General features: G+C 35.3%; 1 protein-coding gene across 1 annotated transcript in view; it reads left to right on the top strand.

Annotated features, from left to right (window-relative positions):
* Nucleotides 1–13,074, top strand: part of ADAM10 (ADAM metallopeptidase domain 10) — a 133,810-nt gene that overhangs the window by 54,157 nt on the left and 66,579 nt on the right. Inside the window, exons 3-4 of the mRNA XM_044230393.1 lie at nt 180–298; nt 3,430–3,588. Of these exons, the coding sequence (XP_044086328.1) occupies nt 180–298; nt 3,430–3,588 (278 nt within the window). The remainder of the gene's footprint in view (nt 1–179; nt 299–3,429; nt 3,589–13,074) is intronic.

The raw sequence follows: 13,074 nt of genomic DNA on the forward strand, positions 1-13,074 counted from the left end.
TTTGCATTGTAGCTACTAGATTTAATTTTAGAGCAAATTTTTTTAAAGAAAGATCTTGTATATTTCCAGGTAGACAAATGGTGTGAAACAGTTTATATTTTGCAGAACTTTTAACAAAAAATGTTTAAAATTTGGATCCTTTAAATTTCATTTTTTTCCTTTTCCATCCTGTTTTGTAGACATTTCAACCTACGAATGAAGCGGGATACATCTCTTTTCAGTGATGAATTTAAAGTAGAAACATCAAATAAAGTACTTGATTATGATACCTCTCATATTTACACTGGACATATTTATGGTAAGTTGAATCTTAGAAGGATCTCTTTCTTTAGTTTTTTTTCTGTACAAAGAAACACATATATTTTGAGGTATAGGCATATATTTCAGAGAGGTGGGATAATTCCTGAGGAGATTTAAATGTATTATGAAGGATAACAGTCTTTGAAGAATAAAGTAACCCTTGGACCGATCTCTATATGTATATTTAATAATGAATTACACAGAGCCTGGCTTCTGAAAGAAATGTAGTTGTGATTCTCTGAATACCTATGACTGTTAGATTTTTTTTAAAAAAAGATTTTATTTATTTATTTGAGAGAGAGAAAGAAACAGAGTGAGAGAGCATGAGAGGGGAGGTCAGAGGGAGAAGCAGACTCCCGGTGGAGCTGGGAGCCGGATGTGGGACTCAGTCCCAGGACTCCAGGATCATGACCTGAGCTGAAGGCAGTTGCTTAACCAACTGAGCCACGCAGGCACCTATATGATTGTTAGATTTTTAAAAAAGTTTTTAATGATTTCATAAATTTTCTGATCTTTCAAGCAAAGCATTAGCTCTGTTTTATAAGAAAAGAGAAGAAACCTTAAAAAAAAAAAAAAGGGACAAAGTCATTCATAGAAAAATCCTTTTTGGGCCTTCCTGCCTCAGAATCTATTTGCTGTGTTCACAATTCTTTTTTCTTTCTTTCTTTCTTTTTTAATCAAGACTTTATTGGATAAATGTTATACAACATTCTTTAACATTTAAGTCTTAGCATACTTCAGATGAGAAACAACTTTAGTCATTCAGATCTACAAAATGAAATAGACTTGTGAAGATTCGAAGTACAGATAAAGGTAGCATTGAAGCAAAGCTTAAATATTAAGCAGCTAAAGCAATGAAAAGTGAAATAACAACATGGTATGTCTCGATTTTAAATACCACCAAATTTTATTTGTTAAAAAATGAAAATGTGGTTTATAACAAAACACTTTGGGAATCTTGTCATGAGAAAAAAATATTTAGATATTTAAAAGATTTGGGAGAGATCAGGTTTTGCCTTTGTATTATTATTTTTTGATCATTTCCATCACTGCACAAAGAATTCTAAAGCTTCATTGTTGTGCAGCCTACCGTGGCGTGAAGTTATCTGTTTCTTGAAGTGAGCTTGAAAGGTACTGCTGGTGTTCAATCTCAGAACAAGATGGACCCCAGCCTTAGCCCTAGGGCCGTGAAGAACAGGGGGCCACAGAGGTACACATAATCTTTGGAGCTACCAGCTGCTCCAAGTTCTGAACTGACTTTTTGAGATTTGATCAGATGTGTATAATGACTTCATGAAGATTTCTGAAAAGACTTTAGAATGTGCTCCAAACTACTGTGTTCACAATTCTAACAAATTTCCCTTACTAAACTGATTAAGAAGGTAATAGGGCGGGGCGCCTGGGTGGCTCAGTGGGTTAAAGCCTCTGCCTTTGGCTCAGGTCACGATCCCAGGGTGTTGGGATCAAGCCCCACATCGGGCTCTCTGCTCAGCAGGGAATCTGCTTCCTCCTCTCTGCCTGCCTCTCTGCCTACTTGTGATCTCTGTCTGTCAAATAAATAAATAAAATCTTAAAAATAAAAATGTAATAGGGTGATGGGGAGTACACTTAACCCAAGAAAAAGTTACATTTGACAGTTTAGTAGTATGGAAAGAACAGTCAAATTTTCTGGAGATATTAGAGAGGTTCAAAATATTGTTATAACTGTATATTAATAAATACTTAAGATGATTCTCAGTTATTAAGACAAAGTTAACTGAAAGTTAAATTTCATTTCTATAAGATCTTCACTCAAAATCATAACATGGAAAATTAAGTTATTAAAAATTTTTCCTATTTTTTATTATGCCAGATAAATGAGGCATTTCTGTACTTAGAATTTCTTACTTGTAGATGAAACTTTGTTAATAAATTAAAAGTTTTCTGTAAAGTGTTTTTCCATCAGTCTAAACTTTTAATATTGAACCATTATTCCTTTGACCATTTATCTTTCTTGGCAGAATGTAGTGTCTACCTTTCTTTGCTAGGTGATGGTCAAGAAGAATATAAGACTAGATGAATTTGCAGATAGAAATCATGTTTAAAATACCGGTGTCTTGGGTACTTAACTTTAGTCCTAAGTTAATTCACAGTCAGTTAATTAATGTTAATCTACAATTTAGAAATTGTGGAAAGCCTGATACTTATTTTAATGAGAAAATTTTAACAGGTAAATTTAACTTTTAATGCACCATCCCCCTACTTTTCATTTCTTCATATCATTTGATGGCGGACGCTCACTTTTTCTTTGTGAATATCTCAAAATAGCCTTTTTATCCTGTATTTTCTTTCACTAGAGAAGTATAATTGATGGGACAGTATTACAAATTACAAAGGATTTTTGGTATGCTTTTGTTCAAACTACTTCTGAAATATTTGATACTTACTTATTTTAAAAATATATTTCTAAAAAAAGGAAGCCAAAAGTTTCATACAGATTATGTCAGGTGGGAAAAGAACTTTTTTACTTATGGTGATTAGAGCAAAAACTCAAAAGATACTTTATTTTTTTCTTTCTTTCCTTCCTTCCTTCCTTCTTTTCTTTCCTGTCCTTCCTGTTTCTTTCTTTCTTCTTGAACTAATGACCCTGTGAGATCAAGACCTGAGTTGAGATCAAGAGTCAGAAGCTTAACTGACTGAGCCACCCGGGTGCTCCTCTAAAGAAACTTTAATATCTGTGTTTTGGAAGTGCATTTTTTATCAGTGGATCTGTTTGCCTCTTTTCGAGTTTAAGTTAATTTAACAATTATTTATTGAATGACTATTGAATTCTTGCCAGGTTCTATACTTAGATGCTGGGAATGTGATTGTCAATGAAAAAGATGTTCTCTTCTCACTGTTGTTATCTAGTAATTGATAGACTTTAACTAAGTACTAGTTGCTGTTCACAACTCAAATTCTGCTTGATATATTCTTTGTGAAAATTAATTTCCCCAATAAATTTGTATTCAGGTTTTTAAAATATGTAAGAAAAGGGGTGCCTGGGTGGCTCAGTGGGTTAAGATATGTAAGAATGGCTTTTTAAAGGAGAGCGAATTTAACATTTACGTGAAAATTAATTTTTCAAGTGTTTGTTGCTTTCATTAACAGGTGAAGAAGGAAGCTTTAGCCATGGGTCCGTTATTGATGGAAGATTTGAAGGATTCATCCAGACTCGTGGTGGCACATTTTATGTTGAGCCAGCAGAGCGATATATTAAAGACCGAACTCTGCCCTTTCATTCTGTCATTTATCATGAAGATGATATTAGTAAGTACTTAAATTTTATTAAGTAGCCTTCTGCAAAAAGACATATAAATAGTTAAAGTATGTGGAGACATGAGTCCTGAACTGTTTTCTCTCCTAAGCTATTAATCAGGCTAGAAAAGAGTTTCACAGCCAGAGTCTCAATTTAACAAATAGCAGACCTGTATGAAGAGTTGATTTCTTTGTCAATCCATGCCTACTTTGTTGATACAGTACAACCAGTTCTATTTGAACTATGAGTCAACCAACTCTGATTGAATTGGAAATTCTATATTCTGATAATCAGTCATTTAATGCTATAATGCCTTTGTGTGTGTGGCTTTCCTGTGAAATTTCCTGTAAATTTCAGGGTGGGTATTTGTGTAGTACTGTGTAAGTATTTAAGGACTATTTTAGATATTTTTGTGTCTCTAAATTCTTTGAGTATTTCTTTTTGGAATCTTGAAATAATTTTATTTCAGCTTGGTGAGATTCTAGGTTTATCATGATGGATTTTTGTCCTCTACCCTGGTTTTTACATGATGGTAATTTGTTGGGAGAATTCTTTATCTGCATTTTAAGAGTAGAAAATGTACTTGTACTTCACTGTTTAATTTTACCATTGTTCATATATTCACAGTCATCCAGTCACGAGAATGCTTTAATGAAATACCACAGAAATACATTCCTCTAATTTATAATGCCTCTTGAATACTCATATTTTATTTTTGACTATAATTAGACTAGTCTCATTTTTTGCCTATTTTCCTAACTTGGCAACTTCCTTCTGGCTTCATTTTCCATTCTACAGCCAGGAATTTATTGTCAGTAATTTCATTCTCACTCCTAATAATATGCTGGAAAGCCTAACCATCTTGGCTTTTTGCTCTATCAGCTCTGACAGTTTCCATACTTCTTTAGTCTGTCCAACTGCTTGTTATCTCTGATGTTGGATTGCTATAGAAAATAGCATAATTATTCTAGATAGGGTGCATTTATGATTTTTAGCTACTTGCTAACTCACAAATTCATTAATGCTACTTGCTTGTATCTATATGTACATATTTTTAATGCTATTTGCCTATATTTATTCATCCCTGTTTGATTCCTTTTCCAGTTTACCCTGCTGGTGTTTCAGATTTTTCTCAAGCACCATGCTACAGTCCTTTCTCATAAGCTGGAATATGAATTCCTTTGCCTTCCTTTCTTTCTGCCAACAGAATTACTATCTGCTTGATTTGTATGTTACTTTGTAATTTTTTTTTAGTAATTTAATCTTCTTGCAGGTTTACGTTTCCAGTCAGGGTATACAAGTTCTCCAAATGTGATTTCTGTTTCTTTTGCTTCTTTAGCATTCCAAATTTTATTTAATATCTGGAGCAGATTCTTTACAGACACTTAATGAAATCTTGAAACATTTTCCTTACGATGTTTTCTCAAAATCAAACAAGGCCTTATGGGAAAGGGAGAGGAGGAGAGTACTGGACAGATTTTGAACTCCTGTTTTTATTTGTATTATGATCAAACTTTATCCTTTGCCGATTTACACTTCCCATGAATTATGATTTCTATTATTATTACATATTCTCTCTCATTTCCTTCCTTCTGTGTACTTGTAAGTAGGTTGAGCATATTCTGCTCTTTTTTGCACTTTTATTGCTTCCTGTCCTGTAATTGCATTTTTCCACTTTCCATCTTATAGTAACTTCCAAATACCTTCCTTTACGTCAACTTTTCTTTTCCCCGCAAAATGACAAGTTAGCCTGGAGGATCAGTGACATTGGATGTGACTGAGTTTTCTATGCCTTTTGGCATTTAACTTTACCATCGATTTCATTTCTTGTTTTTTACTTGTCCTATTAAAATATAAGTTCATTAAGGGGCACGGGTGGCTCAGTGGGTTAAGCCTCTGCCTTTGGCTCAGATCATGATCTCAGGGTCCTGGGATCCAGCCCGGCATTGAGCTTTCTGCTCAGTGGGGAGCCTACTTCCCCCTCTTTCTCTGCCTGCCTTTCTGCCTACTTGTGATCTCTCTCTCTGTGTCAAATAAATAAATAAAATCTTTAAAAAATATATATATTTTCATTAAAAAAAATAATGTTCATGCTAAGGAGACCTTTTCATGTTGTTATTATTATATATATGTTGTTACTATTATATATTATAGTGTTATTAGAGCTTAAAAATAGTAATGTTTAGAGTGACTTTGTTTGTAATCTTTTTTTCAGCTATTTAAAAATGTAAAAATCTTCATTCATTTGAATAGCAGACCAACCAACTGAGTTGTTGAGCCAGCTATCATTTGCTTACCCCTTCCTCTTCTAGAGGATGGGTGGATAACTTATTTTTAACTGGCTCTTTAACTTCTTCGTGTAGAATACCTAAGGTTATGGTACTGGTAGTTGTAGTAGTAAAAACAGTCATTAACTGTGTGTCCTGGCACTATGTAAAATTATTTGCTTACATTACTTCATTTAATCTTTATAGTAACACCATAAAGTATAGTAGGCACACATATCATATCTCCTTCTCCCTGGCTTTATAGATGAGGGAAATTAAGGCTTAGAAAACTTAACGTTACTTGATAATCGATCTTGTGTTCTTCACCATGTGCTCGTCTGCCTTACTCAGGGAAGAAAGCTGTAAACTCAACATTACTCCAAGGACTTCTGAGGCTTTTCTGAAATCTGTAAGCCTTTCTAAAATGACATGTTTGCATCTATTGTTGTTTTAAGCCAAATTCTCTCCTCACTATATTTGGCAGTGGATGTTCTACTTTGTTTTTTTTTTTAATTTTTTATTATCTTATGTACTTTTTTTTTAAGATTTTATTTATTTATTTGACAGACAGATCACAAGTAGGCAGAGGCAGGCAGAGAAATGGGGGAAGCAGGCTCCCTGCCAAGCAGAGAGCCTGATGTGGGCCTCGATCCCAGGACCCTGAGATCATGACCTGAGCCAAACGCAGAGGCTTAACCCACCAAGCCACCCAGGCGCCCCGGACGTTCTACTTTACATCTAATTAAGAGGGAAAGGACATTCCTTTAATGTATATTAGTATTTTCATATAATTTGTTTAAGTGCCAATAATTTATTTTCACAGCTGAATTACTGTGTGATTATTTAGATCACTGTGTATATGCTTGAGTAAATTTAGTATCCCTGTATGTTTATCCTCAGCAGAAGCAAATGACAGGTGAAGTATACCAACTTAGGGTAGGCATTCTGATGAGAGTTTGGCTATCCTTCTTTTAATACCATTTTTGCAACCATAGGCTTAAATGTATGAAGCCACCATGGAAAATACTATTGCTGTTCTGGAGAATCTTAGGGAATATGGCTTCTGAGGCAGTACCAGAACACAGAGACAATTTGTAGTGAAAAGGTTCAATAACTTCTCTGGGCGCTTTGATATTTATATGTGATGGTGATAACCACATGTTATTTATCAGCTTTAAATTCACACTTGTTCAATTCTGTACTTAGGTAGTAAAAAGCACTTTCTCCTAGGACATAAAAGTATGAACAATTATGGCAAGGTAAGAATACCACTTAGTCCTTTGTACATAGTTAATTTGGAGATCAGATAGGTAATCTATATAAGCAGTATTGCTATCTTATATATTTACCTATTCAGACATTATAGTAGGAATTCATTGATATGGATATAACTGGTTTTAGCACCTTAGGGAGTCTTATAATCATGGATTTAAAGGTGACCTTGTAGATCAACTGGCTAAAAGGGTTTCAGGGTTTAATTTATTTGCTCAAGATCATAACAACAAGTTAGTTGCAGACATGGTAGGGAGAAAGCACAAGGGGTAATGTGTCAGAGAACTGAGGCATGCCATATGTCTGAGAAAGGAGTTAGAAGGGAAGTCAGGATGATGCACTAGAATAGCTTTGTGATCTTATGGGAAGGTCTACTTTTTTTAATGCAGGTAAGTAGGTCTCATTTTCTGTGTATAAAATGAAGGTGTTAGACCAGATTTTTAATCTCCCTTATCTCTTCTAAAATTGGATGATATCTAACTACTTTTCCTCTAGAGCTGGAAATATTTTTGATTTTGCTGATCATCAAATGACTATATAAAACATTTTTGCCTGTTAATGAAGTAGAAGAAGTGTGCCCACCATCATTACATTTTTTTTAAATAGTTGCATAATGTTCTCTTGTTTCATTGGTGAATATATTACTTACCAACCCGTCAACTAAATGGACATTTAGATTGCTTCCCCTTTTTTACTGTTAAACATTGCTGTGGTAGACATTATCTTTAAAACTGCTTATGTAAAGTATACTATTTAGTATTTTTTTTTGACATTTGTATACATCTGTGAAACTGTTACCATAATTAATATAGTTTATGTATCCATTGCCCCCAAAGGTTCCTCCTACTCTTTGTAATCCTTCTCTTCTTCTCAATAATTCTTTTCTCGGGTACAAAACTGCAGGCTAGTTTGCACTTTGTAGAATTTTATGTAAATGCACTTTTTTTTTTTTAAGATTTTATTTATTTATTTGACAGACAGAGATCACAAGTAGGCAGAAAGGCAGGCAGAGAGAGAGAGGAAGGGAAGCAGGCTCCTTGCTGAGCAGAGAGCCCTATGCGGGGCTCGATTCCAGGACCCTGGGATCACGACCTGAGCCAAAGGCAGAGGATTTAACCCACTGAGCCACCCAGGAGCCCCTGTAAATGCACTTATGTCTTATGTAGTCTAAAAATTCTGGCTTCTTTAGCACAGTATTTTTGAGATTCATCCATATTGTTTGTGTTTATTAATAGTGCATTCCTTTTTATTGATGTAGTATTTAATTGTGTGGATAACATCTTTATGCATTTGCCTGTTAATAGACATGTTTTGGGCTATCAAAAATTAAAAAAAAAACAACTCTAAAGCTTTTGATAAACTCATCAACTGTTGATTGATTAAACATTTTACATGTGATAAATTTTGAAAAAAGACAAGAGGATGTAACAAACACTAAGGGCTTTTACTGTCTTGGTCTAATACCTGAGGTCTAGAGAGGGGACATTTTGGAAATTTTAAGATGAGCCTTGTGGAAACGAGAGCAGAAGGAGCATTCATCTTATGTGAGTTGTGTATAGATTCTGTCTCCCCCAGACCCCAGTACTCATCCTTCATATTCAGTTCAGAAATAATCTAGAAGCCTTTTTGTCTCCTCACTTCTGGCTATACCTCTCTTTACTGCTGTCGATGTGTTGGTGATTCCTCGCTGTGTTTTGAATTCAGCAGTTTAGGGGTCAGTGGTCCATGTGATTGATTGATCTCTGGGAAGAGACGTGGAAGGAAAACAGCTGTTGACTGAATGAGTACATTAAATTCAACCAATATTTAACATTTTATTAACTGTGGATGATTGCAACAACACTTCACACTTAGGGAGTTAATATTTAAATGGATACTTGTTTATATGTCTAACACCCCAGCTAGACTGTGAGCTCTTTGAGGGTCTCTACTCTTTGTCTGTGTATTCTTGTGTTGCTTATGTTTGGTAACTAACTGTTTTTTCTCTCTCATTGCTTGTTGTATAAATAAATTAATGCAGTTAAGAATAACATTGACATACAACTAGGAAATTTATGTGCATACATGCCTTAATTTTGAGCAAGGTCTGTGTTATAGTGGATCTATAAAGTAGTTAGAGATTTAGAGCACACTTTCATGAAAAAATAGTTTTTGGTTGCAGGCAGCGCCTACTTCCCGCAGGTGGAATGAAGGCTGAAAGGAGGCTATTGGAGTCAGCAGTTTACAGATCTTTGGTTAATGGATGACCTTTGAAGAGGAATGGAAACCAGCTGCTGGCTGAGAAATTAAATTCAACAAGTGTTTATTTATTTGTCCATGTAAGGATTAAGACTTAAAAAAGAAATCCATCAGGGGAATTTTTCAGTCAGTAGTCTAGTCAGAATGTGATAAATGCTTCACCAAAATGCCATCAAAGCATAGAGGGTATTACAAACTGAAGGAGCCTTATGGATACTTAGGTAGACTTCTTAGGGGAGATGGCATTTGACTTGAACTTTGGATATAGGGTAGACATTTGGCTGTTGGAAGTAAGAATCTCTGAAGACAGAAGAAAGGTAGTTGTACTCTGGTTGCAGTAGTATTTGTTTTTAGCTGCTGCAGTTCAGGAACTTCAGAAAGGAAAGGAAACTGGCATTTTCTTTGGCCTGGACTCACCCATTTTCTGTGTATAGGGGTGTAATGCCAGATTGAATAAATGGAAGTAATGTCACATTAAACCAGTGTGTTACAAGCTTTCATTGCAAGTTTTAGTTGTAAGTTTTACAGATGTAATGATTAATTATTTTTGAAATTTGAGTGCAGTTGACATGTGATTAATTTGCTAATATCATCTGAGTGCCTAATTTGTATAAGACACTTTCAGATGCTGTGGACACAGAGGTTCTTATCCTAATACATCTTAGAGTCTAGTGATTCTGTTTATAATTGAGCAGAATAATAGAGCAACATTGCTCCTCTTGACCTTATGCCCATGATCTACTTGGCCCCCAGCACTAACCCTTTCTTCTTAAAAACCAGAGGTGGGAAAGGACATGCCTGGCCCCTCCCATCTCTTTTTCCTGGGTGATCAGTGTTGTGAGTGCAGGTGAAAAGGGAGACCACCTTCAGTTTACTCTCTGTCCCAGGGACAATCATACTATGCTTCTCTTCCCATGCTCTCCCTACCCTCTGGAGAAACTGGATATGGGGAATGGAGACAGGGTGTTCAGGAGAAAGGTACTCCTGTCTCCTGGATTTCAAAGAGAGGAAGGACATTTGGGTTTGCCCTAGCCATTCTTTTATTTCTCTACACTCATCCTCTGTTCTTTAAAAAAAAAAAAAAAAAAAAAAAAGCCCACTTCTTCCTTTTACTCTTCTTCAGTGAATCTTTGTTAATTTTTGATGACTTTGGGGATAAACAGCATTTTCGTGGGCTAGAACCCTACCTACCTACCCTTCAGATATTAACAACTTCCTGTTCATTGTGAAGTCTGTCTATCTTAAATTCAATTAAGATAATAAAAGTTAGATTATTTCACTGGATTGGTGATTTATAGCAGGTTATTGGAGACAGTACAACCAAATTTGAGGTCTCATAACTGAGGCCTTGAACTTTGCAATCAGATTTTTAACCTGCCAGTCACACAGAGGTGAGGAAAGCCTCACTGGAGATAGTGAGGATGCAAGGGGATGCAAGGTCTACACTAGTCAGTATGTAGTGAGAAGTGGGTGTTTTTTATGCATCAGTTCTGTTGGACAGAGTATCTAGATGGTAAATATTTCCATCTTCCTGGAGTGGATGATTGAGAGTTAATGAGAACTATTTCCTGCTTGAGGTGGTATCACAATATATGTATTATTTATATTTGCCCCTTCTACAGCAAAACAAAAGCAAGAGGTTGGCATGCAAAAGAACTGGAAGATGGGCAATAGATTTAAAGCCGATCTTTGTTTTAAATAGGCTGAATATTCTACACCAATGATTCATTCTTTTTGAAAGAATATGCTGTTTGGCCTTTTCAGGGGAACTACAGTGCATCCTATGATTTAGCATCACAATGAGGGCTTATTCATTAGTTGAACAAAGGCTTTTTCTAGAAATGGGGATTATATTGTCAGTAATTTTAGAGGGAAAATGTCATTGTCCATTTTCATAGTTAATGTGGTGACCAGGGTAAATAAGTCTTTTGGAAGTTTTGAAACTATATAGGAAAAATTTTACCCTTGATTCCTTTTTTTCTGTTGAGACAGTTCTGTGCTAACAGAATTTGAAGCATATATAAATACTGTTTTGTTGCTTTGGAAGTGTCTTTTTTTTAACTTAAATATCAAACTTTCCGAAAGTATGTCTTTTTCTAGTTTATGGTATATAAAATACAATTTATAAAGAGATAAAACACTACATTTTTCTTTTTAGATATTCTAATTTTTCTAATATTTTAAAGTATGGTATACTAAATAATAATTTTTAAAAATTTTTCATTCCCCTATACATTTATAAGTAATAATTAAAGTTTTAGTATATTTAATAAGAGGGTATTAGTATTTTCATATTTAAAATTTTTAAGGTTGGGAACAATTATAACTTTACCCATTGATATGAAGATCACTTTGCATAGTTTCAGCTGACGTGGTCAGTTTTACTGCTACCACTAATGGGGCAAAACAAGGGGTGCCTATCGTTAACTGGGTAAATAGGATAGAGAATGGACTCTGGAAATATAGTGTCATTGCCAGGAAGCATAAGTGAACTGTTAGAGGTTACAGATGATTATTTTTGAGTGAGAATAGTCATAGTTACCGGTTTTCCCCAGGCCCATTCAGCTGCGGGGGTGCAGGTAGAAAGTTCATTTAAACAGGATTTGGATGAGAGGTGGGGTGGGGGGGGCAATGAAGTTTTAAGGCAATACAATGAAGTAATTATATTAATAATTGAGTATTGGATTTAAGCTGAATAAACAGAAGAAAGAGAATATCCAGTGATAGTGAACAAGGTGATAACATTGGTAGATTGAAAGATCTTAAGTGGTGTTGCAGGATTGTTGGAGGGAATTTTCAGAAAAGATAATTGGTGGAAAGAAAGTAGGATGTGCAAGTTGAGATTATTAATGGGTTTCAGTTATTAGTAATGACAGGTTCAAAAGAATGTAAGTGAGATCGTGATGTAGGAGATCATTGGAGAAAAGGCGGTGTAAGTGTATTGGAAGAATCATTGATATTATTGGAATCACTAAGAATTATGTTGGGGTGATGTCAGAGAGATAGGAGCTAAAAATAAGGAAATAAAGGGAAGTAGTGACCTAGGGACAGCAAATGCTTAGAGTAGTTGCTGGTATAGTCTCATGACTATAAAAACTAAGTCACAATGAGAATAGTCCTGATGGTGCTAAGGCAGAAAGTGGTAGATGGTTTTGAGTCTTTAGTGACATGAGAGGCAGGGTAATGTTTTCTCAGGAATAGGAAGAGTTCTTGGGTTCCCCCTTGATTCTTGCTGGAGTTGAGTAATGCGGCAGGAGTCTCTTGACCTCTGCTGGATGATGGACCAGGGGAGGTGATATTCTGAAATGTCTGTATTCTTTTGGTTCCAGCCAAATGCAGCTTTTTGGAGGTGTGACACCACAGAGCAATCTTATTTTAGGCTGCCTTTTACCCCTGGGGAATGATGGCCTGCAAGGTGGTGGTTCAGTTCTTGCTTATGCTGGCTTCCTTTCACCTGCTGCTGATATTAGCCTATAGATGATGTGCTGTTACACTAGTATTTGTTAGACTTCTGACTGTGGAGGACTGGTGGGAAGAAATCCATTCTAATATTGGCTACATATACAGTGTCAACAAATATATATGTGTGTGTATACCTGTATATGTTTATGTCTATAAATATATTAGCTTTATATATTTCATCATGTAGGTGAGATACCCATTAAGCAGTACTTGTTTGAGTACCCTAATCTTAAATGTGCAGATGCTCAGCATCAGTGC

The sequence above is a fragment of the Neovison vison genome, chromosome 13, assembly GCF_020171115.1.
Source record: "Neovison vison isolate M4711 chromosome 13, ASM_NN_V1, whole genome shotgun sequence".
In the NCBI taxonomy this organism is placed as follows: Eukaryota; Metazoa; Chordata; class Mammalia; order Carnivora; family Mustelidae; genus Neogale; species Neogale vison.